The sequence below is a fragment of the Abrus precatorius genome, unplaced genomic scaffold (assembly GCF_003935025.1).
Source record: "Abrus precatorius isolate BTA unplaced genomic scaffold, Abrus_2018 Scaffold10, whole genome shotgun sequence".
Taxonomy (NCBI): Eukaryota; Viridiplantae; Streptophyta; class Magnoliopsida; order Fabales; family Fabaceae; genus Abrus; species Abrus precatorius.
The window spans coordinates 25,772,168-25,782,680 of NW_020874292.1; the positions used below are offsets into that span (position 1 = coordinate 25,772,168).

Consider the following 10,513-nt stretch of genomic DNA (forward strand, 5'->3'; position numbering starts at 1 on the left):
AAAATAATTATATCAACTTGTAATTAATTATTCTTCAATACTGCGAAATCAAAACAAAAACTTCTCCTTTACATTGTGTGAGTTATATATATATATAAATAATTGAGCACAACTAAAAAAATATTTTAATGTGAATGGATACAAAACTCAAGCTATTATCACTTTTTGTTTTATAAACTCTTAAATAATATATTGCTCAAAATAACTTGTCAATCATTTATTGATGAGGATTATATCAGACGTAACTCCTTATTAAGCGAACTCCGAATATGCCAAAGGGACCTTGCTTTGTAAGCTGGATAAAACATACATTAATATAAGTTGCACAGGTTAATCAAAATTTCGAATATAGCAACGTTACATTTTTCTTTCTAATTCAGTAATATATTTGTAATATAGACTATTTGATATTGAAAATGTAGTTATATTTCTAAACTTTGAATTGAATGTGTCTCTCTCTATATAAGACAGGCAACCTTAAAGAAAAGGTCTCAAATGGAGCTCACCTAAACCCACAACTAGAACGAAGAGAACGTGGTTTAGTATATATATTACACAGTTGGCTTCTTCAGCTGTCCTCAAGTAACAAAATCGTAAACAGATTCATTGCATTTTGACCAAAACTAAAACACTCACATTATTGCATGTGGTTTTAAGCGCAATAAACGCCCCTACAAGCGCCCTTCGTCTTTGGAGGAGGCTTTTTAGCATGCACTCTTTCACAAAGTATGATGATGATCCTTAATTTGACCTTACCTGTTATTGTGAATTTTTTTAAAATGTTTTAGTTTTATCTCTTTTTATAAAATATTTTTCATCTACACAATTAAAACTAAATCCTTTATCAATATATTTTAAGGTAATCAATTTGAGAAGTGTTAACAACATATTTTATATTATTTTGTTAAAATTTATTGAAAACTAAAAAAGTATAGGAGAAATTTATTAAATTAAAAAAAGTAAAATTCACATAATTTTTAATAAATTTTTATTAATAATTAAAAATATATCAAAAGAAGTATTAAAAAGTATGTTACTAATTTTTCGTATGATTATATCTCGACTTTGTTGATTGTTTGCCTTGGAGCCTAAACACATCTAAGGAATTCATTTGCAACGAACGTGAGGAGCTGCTGAATGCTGATCAGTCGATAAGTTTTCTTCATTTTATGTGGTTGAATTGATTTTCAACAAATCCAATGGATAATATTAGAGTTAGTGTGATGGAACCTTTCAATGAGACTATGCTTTAATTTAATAGTATCCATCTTTAATATTATTTGCTCTTCTTTTTTTTTATTGTCAGTTATAGTATCAAATATGAGCAGCTTTTTTACTATAATGTATAAGTTAGATATCTTCCTTTTGCTAATTCTTATAGTATTAATTATCTTGTATTTCTTTTTTTTTGTCTAGCTTATATTTAAATTATTCAGAAAGAAAAAAATTTCGGGCCAACTCAATCAAGCTCACAACCTGCATAGACTGGGCTCAGCCTCCATTTTTTTAAAGACTGAATGAAATGCTATTTTTTTAGAATTGGGCCCGTTCAAGCCGTGGTCTTATGTGGAGTGCCCAATGCAAGCTGGACAGTAATTTTAATGGGCCACAGAATGGGCTAGCCTAATCCATAGTAGAACTCATATAAGGAGTGAGCTTGGTGACACTGAGAAGGCGAGACCCAATTTGCAATTGATATTTGCATATATTGGACGAAAGAAAGGGGAAAAGGAAAAACAATCGATTCGTGGCGGTGACGATTCAACTTTCACTCACCAAACTCTCTCTTGATTCTTGAATGGAGTCATCGTCGTCTTCCACTTCGAATTCGAACGCGGTGGTTGATTGTGGAGAGCGAAACTGGCTAGATCTTCCGCGAGACGTGCTGTGTACGATTTTCCAGAAGCTTGGCGCAATCGAAATCCTGACTTGCGCTCAGCGCGTGTGCTCTGTGTGGCGCCACATCTCGAAGGATCCTCTCCTCTGGCGCACCATCGACATGTGCAATTTGGGGGACATGGACTACGATTTGGGGATTATGTGTCGCCGGGCCATTGACTATAGTTCTGGCCACTTGCTCGATATCAATATCGAGTATTTTGCCACCGATGATCTCCTTCACTATATGACTGATTCGTGAGTTTCACTTCCTTTTCCCTTTAATCGTCTTCGCTGAATTGCGTAATGTTATTTGCATGTGCCGTTGCGGATGCTAATTGAGCTATCTAAGACTAAGCTTCCATTGAGTCTTGTGTTTCATTCCAATACTTGAAGTCCTTGATGAGGAGGTTTGGTTGAATTTTCTAACCTCAATTGTGCAATTAACTGTTGGAGAACCATGGCTTGCACAGATTGAAATAAATTAACGTGAAAATAAGACAAATGCCAGCAATTTGACGCTAACTTTTTTATCGCTGTTTATTTTTTGAAAAATATATTATTGACAGAAATTCCGTGCTGGCCTCACTAATATAGAGTATCTCTAGATTATTTAGTTAAGTAATATGGGATTTCACTTAATGATAGATTGTGTTAAACGTAGCGTCAAAGATTGTGGTGTTGTTACTTGTTAGCATACCTCAAGATAATAAAAAAAAGTTTTCGTTCCCCTGTTCTTTAGGTCTTTTTTTTTTTGGCTAGGAAGAAGGGCTAAGTCAAGTGACCCATGTTGCTTAGTGAGTCTCATGGCTTGAACTCTTATAAGTATAATCTAATGAAACCCAATTATTTGTTTGCTTGACAAATAACTCAAATGTTACCCAAGTCAAATTTTTCATTTTGAACCTTAATGTGTTTTGGAGTAAAAAGTTTACTTTTGAAAAAGCAATTTTTGGCGTGGTTGGTTTTGATCTTGAAAGTAATGAACTGGAGTTGTATCATGAACCTGTAAAAGTCTATGAATTTGAAGCTGATCTAGAGGATAGATGTCGATGTTATTTTAGTGGCAGGATACACAGATTCAACATGAGTATAAGATACGATTGCAGTGAAATGAAGAAAGTTCACATATCTCATTGTTCAAAGTCAAGTTTTCATTTTTATTTATTAATTTCTTTTCTTTTTTATATAATTCAAAATCAAATTTCTGGTTGACTCTGATTGAGACTATGAATAATGATGACTTTGTTGTTTGATGATACTTTGATTTAATGGTGTCTTACGTTTGTCTATTATTTCAGATACTGTATTTTGTATAGAATTGATGTGTGTGATGTAGCAGTTATTGCTGAATCTATATATGTGTTGTAACCGGAATAAATCCTCTCATGTCCATGACTGGCCATGTTCAAATTTTGTGTGCTTCCCTTTCCCAATAGATATTAAATAGGACCCCCACATGTTAAATGTTTTCTAGGAGAGAGAGAGACAATTTATTTGAACATGGCCTTGTCATGTTAAAATTTGAATTGAGTGTATCGGATCTTGTGTCATAAGTCATAACGCAATTAATTTTTGGTATTTCTGTTTGAAGTGTAAATTATTCATTCTAGATGCCACTGAGCTTGGTCAAATATCAAATAACATCATAAGGATCCATGTAAGGTTTTGACAAGTTTTATGTTGGTTGCTGAGAGCTTAACACAGCTCTCCTCCTTTACCTGGGCTTGGGACCAACTATGGGACCATAGTCACAGCAGATCTTTTAATTGTATTTCAATATAGTTTGTTCAATGTCATGCCAGATCTTTTGGTAGCATCTCTATGTAACACTATCTCCTTTTGCAATGTCTTTCCATTTCACAGTACAAGTCATCTACAACGCCTACGTCTTGCATGCTGCAATCAGATATCAAATGAAGGATTGTGTGAAGTTGCAAAAAAGCTTCCTCAGTTGGAGGAGCTTGATATATCAATCAGCAACTTATCCAAAGATCCTATAGAAGCTATTGGTCGGTGCTGCCCTCACTTAAAATCCTTGAAATTTAACATGGAAGGTTATAGACGCCCACACATTGAGTGTGATGAGGAGGCTTTTGCTATTGCAGAAACCATGCCTGAGTTACGGCATCTCCAGCTTTTTGGAAACAAGATGACTAATGATGGCTTGCTCGCTATTCTAAATGGCTGTCCCCACCTTGAATCTCTTGACTTACGACAGTGTTTCAATGTTAATTTGAGTGGAAGTTTGGGGAGGAGATGTAATGAACAGATAAAAGATTTACGACTTCCATATGATCCCACCGATGACTACCCATTTGAAGCCGAAATTGATTTTGGATCACTTGATGAAGATTACCCATCTGGGATCTCAGACATAGATTTCTTGTCCGATGATGATTATGAGTATTATGAATTCTCAGGTGGGAGTGACTTTTCTGAATATGATTATGATCATTATTATGACTTTTGACAAATTTAAAACATTTCAGCACAAAGAAAACTGGTGCTGTGAATATTTCAGTTACTACTCTTCATTCTCTCTCTCTCTAACTCTGGGATCAAAAGAAAGTAAGGAAATACTCCGCAGTGCAATCCATTAAAGTATCCTCGACCATCTAATGGTACTCAATGTAGTTTTCTTTTAGTGAAATTGATAGGTGGAGACAACATGGGCAGATAGCTGATAATCATCTGGAACCTTTGTGAATCGCTTTCACTTTCTGGGATGTGTATTTGTCTGAAATATGTAAGAAGCAATTTCTTGTCTTTATGCTGAAAATATGTGACTCTGAACTTCGGTTTTCTTAAATTTTTTGGGTAAGTGCATTTAATCTTCTACGAATTCCCTGGTTTGAGTGAGTTGGAGTAAAATAAAATGTGTAGCTTTTTGAAATACTAGTGATAAAGCTTCTGCCTGAGCTAATACCGTCAAGGGCAATTACATCAATGTCAATATAGTTGTATAGAAGTCCGTAAAAATTTCTTTTGTATAGTTTTGTACTTTTTCGTTTGAAACCCCTTTCTCTAGAGGTAATTTTTATCAAACTATAGTGAATGTTAAATTTTGTTATTAGTAGTAAACGTGAAATATACTTTACCTACTAGTTATAAACATCGAAAAGCGACGTAAGAGCTTGAATTAATTCAATTATGCCACCAAGTCTTATTGTTTATAATTCTATGATTGAATTCAGACGGGGGCTGCTTAGCCGCTTTATCTTTAACCTGCTTTTTTTTTCTCACTCCAGTCATTTTGTTTCTTTCAGTCATCTTATCGGTATTAACAGCATGCGCGTATTGGTTATCGAATATTTGCTTTTGAATACAAGACTCAATAAAGTTGATCGAAAATTTTTTCCAAGAAAAAGAGAGATCCAATGTAGTATGAAAATGTGGGTTGAACGCACTTGGGCAGGTGCTTTTATATACCTATCCTAATTCGTATTTCCTGGTTTTAAAATTTGACTTGCAATATAATGACCTATTGCTCAACGTGTCTTTATTATTAGTGGGTTGAACTTTATCTTAACAACGTTTGGGACTTGTGACCTGCAATGTCATTAGAGAGTGGGATATGACACCATACTTGTTATAATTCACTGAAAAATTGTTTCTGCAACTTACTGTTTTTATATATGTTAAAAAGATCACTACAACTTAAACTAAGATTTCGAAAGCATGCGAAGGTCTTCAATTTACTGTCTTAAATGTGAAACGAGGCACAGTACATCAACATGAGGCAAATACAATGTGTTGACAACCGTTTTACAATGAATATTTATATTTTTAAACTTATTTTCTCCTGGATTCATTCTTTTTTTTTTTTCTTTATTCTGTTATTTCTTTCTATTGAATCATTTATCTATTACATTTTTTATTTTATTTTTCATTTTCTTTATATCTCACCTCTTCAGTCTATTTCGCCCCCGTAAAATAGGTGTGAACAAATCATTCTCCTTTTGAAATGGACGTAAGCGCAAGCAAATGATGAGTTTACTTCGTAGGACTCACTTTGGGTACGACAAACTCTGTTCTTAATTTCTTTCACCAAAACTGAATCATACAAAGTTGTGACTTGTCCACATAAGACCCAACGCGCTAACGAACGCGCAAACGCACCAACAACACCTTTTGTTTTTTTGAACAAAGAAACTCCCACCAGGCCGTTGTTTGCTTCACCGCACGGCATCGACGACGGCGATCGCGGCGTTCTCCGATTACCCACGTCCCCCTTCTCCCTTGATCACCGGTAATTCGGATCCTCGGATTCCGAAGACTACCCGCGTCAACGTATTCGGATCCCATCCACATGCTTCGTGAATCCATCTTCATCTTCATGCTCCTATCCCTGTTGTTCTTGAGCTATGCGGATCCTCCTCCGAAATGCTCCCGAACCAGCCCCTTCGTCGATTCGGAGGCCGAATTCAAAATGGTTCAGCACCAACTTAGAGGCTACCTCAAAATCCTTGATGATTGCTCTTTTAGGGTTTCCCAATTCGACATGCTTTCTGGCTCCGACGTCCACTGGTGGGGTGCACTTGCTCCCGATCTCGACAACCTTACAAATGGATTCATCGTTTCCGATCACAAATTGAACCAAAGCTACGCCAATTCCTCCTTCGTTGTGCGTTTGATGAAAAACGTCACGTGGGACATGATCCGTGTCCTTGCCGTGTGGGACCGACCCACCGCCTCCGATTTTGGCCACGTCGTCCTCGGAGAGATCTCCAATGGCACAGCGAGTTCGCCGGCGCTGGCGCCAGTGAGCGACATGAGAAAGAAGGTTCGCACGGAGCCAACGATGTTTGATAATTGTAAGGTTTTGTCGAAAGATTTTAGGGTTCGGTGGAGTTTGAATGTGAAAGAAGATTTTATTGAGATTGGGTTGGAGGGTGCAACTGGGATCATGAATTACATGGCTTTTGGGTGGGCAAACCCTGATGCCACTGATTCTGAGCTCATGGTCGGTGCAGACGTGGCTGTGACTGGGTTTAAGGAAGATGGGTTGCCCTTTGTGGATGATTTCTTCATTACTAAGTATAGTGAGTGTGTGACAAACAGTGATGCTGGATCTGCACAAGGTGTCTGTCCTGATTCAATCTTTGAAGGGCCAGATAGGGTGGGTTTGGTGAATAATACAAGGTTGATTTATGGGCATAGGAGAGATGGGGTTTCATTTGTTAGATATAGGAGGCCATTGAATGCGGTTGATGACAAGTATGATCGACCTGTGGATCGTTTGGCTAACATGACTGTTATTTGGGCTTTGGGTAAGATTAGACCTCCTGATTCCCTTCAACCTTACTATCTTCCTCAGAATCATGGGGGCCTTCCCTTTGAGGCTTATGGTCATTTGGTTCTAAATGTTTCGGAGCATGTGAATGATTGTAAAGGTCCTCTTGATGCTGAAGATAAAGAGGATCAAGATGTCATCACTGCTGATGCTAAAGTTCCTTTACTTGTTGCGTCTGGTTCAGCAATGCACTATCCCAACCCACCAAATCCCGCAAAGGTTCTTTACATCAACAAGAAGGAAGCGCCCGTCTTGAGGGTTGAAAGAGGGGTGCCGGTCACGTTTTCAGTACAAGCTGGGCATGATGTTGCGCTTTATATTACGTCTGATCCGATTGGGGGAAATGCTACACTGAGGAACCTGACTGAGATTATCTATGCTGGAGGTCCTGAGGCAGAAGGAGTTCAAGCCAGTCCTATGGAATTAGTTTGGGCTCCTGACAGGAACACTCCTGATCAAGTCTACTATCATTCCGTTTATGAGAAGAAAATGGGTTGGAGAGTTGAAGTTGTTGATGGTGGTCTATCTGATATGTATAATAACAGTGTTGTTCTGGATGATCAACAGGTTACCTTCTTTTGGACACTGTCAAAGAATTCCATATCCATTGCTGCTCGTGGTGAGAAAAAGAGTGGTTATCTTGCGATAGGATTTGGAAGTGGAATGATGTACACTTATGCTTATGTTGGCTGGATTGATGATAATGGTGTAGGTCGTGTAAACACTTACTGGATTGATGGAAAGGATGCTTCGAGTATACATCTCACTCGTGAGAATTTAACATATGTGAGGTGCAAAACAGAAAATGGCATCATTACTTTGGAATTTACACGCCCCTTGGATCCATCTTGTGGTCATGACAAGAGGCGGCAAGAATGTAAAAATATTATTGATCCCACAACTCCACTTAAAGTTGTATGGGCAATGGGTGCTAAATGGAGTAATGACCATCTCACTGAAAGGAATATGCATTCTTTTACCAGTACTAGGCCTATACGCGTACAGCTGATTCGTGGTTCTGCAGAAGCAGAGCAGGATTTACTTCCTGTTTTGTCGGTGCATGGCTTTATGATGTTCCTTGCATGGGGTATCTTGCTTCCTGGAGGTATATTGGCAGCCAGATACTTAAAACATTTAAAGGGTGATGGATGGTACAAAATTCATGTTTATTTGCAATATTCAGGGCTAGTAATTGTTCTAATTGCCCTTCTTTTTGCTGTTGCTGAGCTACGGGGATTTCATGTCAGCTCAGCACATGTTAAATTTGGAATTGCTGCAATATTTTTGGCTTGCATACAGCCAATGAATGCATTCCTAAGGCCTCAAAAACAAGCAAATGGGGAGCAGGCATCATTTAAAAGGATTGTTTGGGAATACTTCCACGTAATTGTTGGCAGATCTGCCATTATTGTAGGCATTGCAGCACTTTTTAGTGGCATGAAGCATTTGGGAAAAAAATATGCTGTGGAAAATGCCCAAGAACTCAACTGGGCGTTGGTGATTTGGTTCTCAGTCGGTACACTGGCTGTTATTTATTTGGAATACCGTGAAAGGCAGCGAATAAGGGACCGGATAATTGGAAGGGGCAATTGGGTGCTTGGTAATCTTGAGGACGATGATTCCCTTGATCTCTTGAGGCCAACCAGGACACCGGCAGATAAAGAGTCACAGGCTTCTGCTAGAATGGAAGTCCAGTTAGAACCTTTGAACAGATAGAGATGCATCTTTCTTTTAACTGCTGATAGAAAGTCTCCATTCAACAACAGTTGGTAAATTTCTCATTTAATCTGTGAGCTGTTAGGCTTCTCCGTTAGTAATGAGGCATTTTTGAGGTGTAAAGGGAGCACTTGTTCGTCAGTATCTTTGTGCTCATGTTGCCATTTTGCGAAGAGTAGGTTTCCTAGTCATACATTTCACCAGTACTGGTTATATAACATTTATTCACTCTAGCTACTATACCTTTTTTGTCCCCCCAAAAAAAAGTTCAAAGAAATAAAGTAGGAATCGAACTTTGTGAAGTGAAAATCCTTTTTGTTGATTAATGTAGGTTCTGTTCGTTAATATAGTAGGTGTACTACAGACAAAGCTATCTAGGCAAACGCATTGTTGTATACATTTAGAGTTGCAGAAAACTAATACAACGTCATTTATTTTTAGTTTCGTTGTGATTGCCTTTAGTTATCCTCAGGTCTGCATGTTACAATAGAGGATAAGGACCTTCTTGATTAGTTGTAAGTCTCACTTATTAAGATTGATATAAGTTGTCTTTTTCTTGTTACTCAACAAAATGAGAGGATATCTAAATACAGTAAATGATTAGTACCTTATTTGTCCCAAAGTCTCTATTTTCAAGATTAAAATTACCTTCCCTCACCATCTGCCCTGGTCTCAACCATTATTTTTGTGATATTATGTTACATTTCCTGTAAAAGAAATTCTGCCTCTTTTGTGGTGGTCAATTTATGGGTAATTAAATATGATTACATTTTTTGTTGTAGACATAATTGAAGAGTTACATTCTCCTGATATTGAATGCATGCCTATACATTTGACTGGAGAAAACTAGCATAGGATTAACGCGTCGTGTCTCGGCCTGCATCTATGTTCAATTGGTGGGTGTTGCCGTTAGTAGGAAGTGATAAAACCATGGGAGCTTCTGCCGTGCACTAACAGAGTAACTTTAGCTGAGTGCACCAATTATATGACCAGTAATAATAATTTTCAAGGTTAACCAGTAATAATGAGTTGGATCATGTTAGAAGAGTTATCCAGCAAGTCTTATTAAATAATTTTAATTAGTTAAAAAAATTCTAATTATTTTAAAAAGTAAATGTTAAATGATTTTGGAAAACTCCTCAATTTAATCATCTAAAGTTACATGTGTCATATTAGTTTTACAAATATTCTTTTCATCACTATAGTCTTTGTAAGATTGTCTTAAAATTAGTCTTTTAAAAATTTAATTTATTACTAAAATAGTATTTTTCATATTTCTTGTTATCATCATTTTAGTCTTTCATAGTGTCCAATATAATGATATCTTATTTCTCCCTTAAAAAGGTTAATATGTCATCAAATTACACCTTTAATTTTTTTCACCACTTTAGTCTTTCATAAAATTAATATAAAAACATTTTATATTTTTTAAACAAATTGAAATCTTAAAAAATTAATCTAGTGACAAAAAAAATTAAATGGCAAATAAAATTGTGAAAGATAAACAATATGTTTGATTTCTGTTTTAAAAAGAGTTTTTTATTTATTTTCTAAATGTAGTATAAATTTATACTATATTTAGAAAAAAATAAAAAACTCTTTTTAAAAAGAAAAACAAACATA

General features: G+C 36.4%; 2 protein-coding genes across 2 annotated transcripts; both read left to right on the forward strand.

The window, feature by feature from the left end:
* Nucleotides 1-1,672: 1,672 nt before the first annotated feature.
* LOC113852476 (F-box protein SKIP19-like) lies at nt 1,673-4,853 on the forward strand. The gene is made up of 2 exons (XM_027482764.1): nt 1,673-2,136; nt 3,745-4,853. Exons 1-2 carry the CDS (start codon nt 1,799-1,801, stop codon nt 4,349-4,351), a joined length of 945 nt encoding a protein of 314 aa, XP_027338565.1. The 5' UTR covers nt 1,673-1,798; the 3' UTR covers nt 4,352-4,853.
* A 997-nt stretch (nt 4,854-5,850) lies between these two features.
* On the forward strand, nt 5,851-9,907 carry LOC113865859 (cytochrome b561, DM13 and DOMON domain-containing protein At5g54830). Its single transcript, XM_027500640.1, has 2 exons — nt 5,851-8,943; nt 9,673-9,907. The coding sequence occupies exon 1, from the start codon at nt 6,191-6,193 to the stop codon at nt 8,888-8,890; it is 2,700 nt and encodes an 899-aa protein (XP_027356441.1). The 5' UTR covers nt 5,851-6,190; the 3' UTR covers nt 8,891-8,943; nt 9,673-9,907.
* The last annotated feature ends 606 nt before the right edge of the window (nt 9,908-10,513 follow it).

Bases quoted from the DNA above. Each gene is read 5' to 3' on its own strand.
- LOC113852476 (XM_027482764.1), top strand. From the start codon at position 1,799: ATGGAGTCATCGTCGTCTTCCACTTCGAATTCGAACGCGGTGGTTGAT. The intron at 2,137-3,744 runs GTGAGTTTCACT...TCCATTTCACAG, and splicing joins CTTCACTATATGACTGATTC to TACAAGTCATCTACAACGCC.
- LOC113865859 (XM_027500640.1), top strand. From the start codon at position 6,191: ATGCTTCGTGAATCCATCTTCATCTTCATGCTCCTATCCCTGTTGTTC.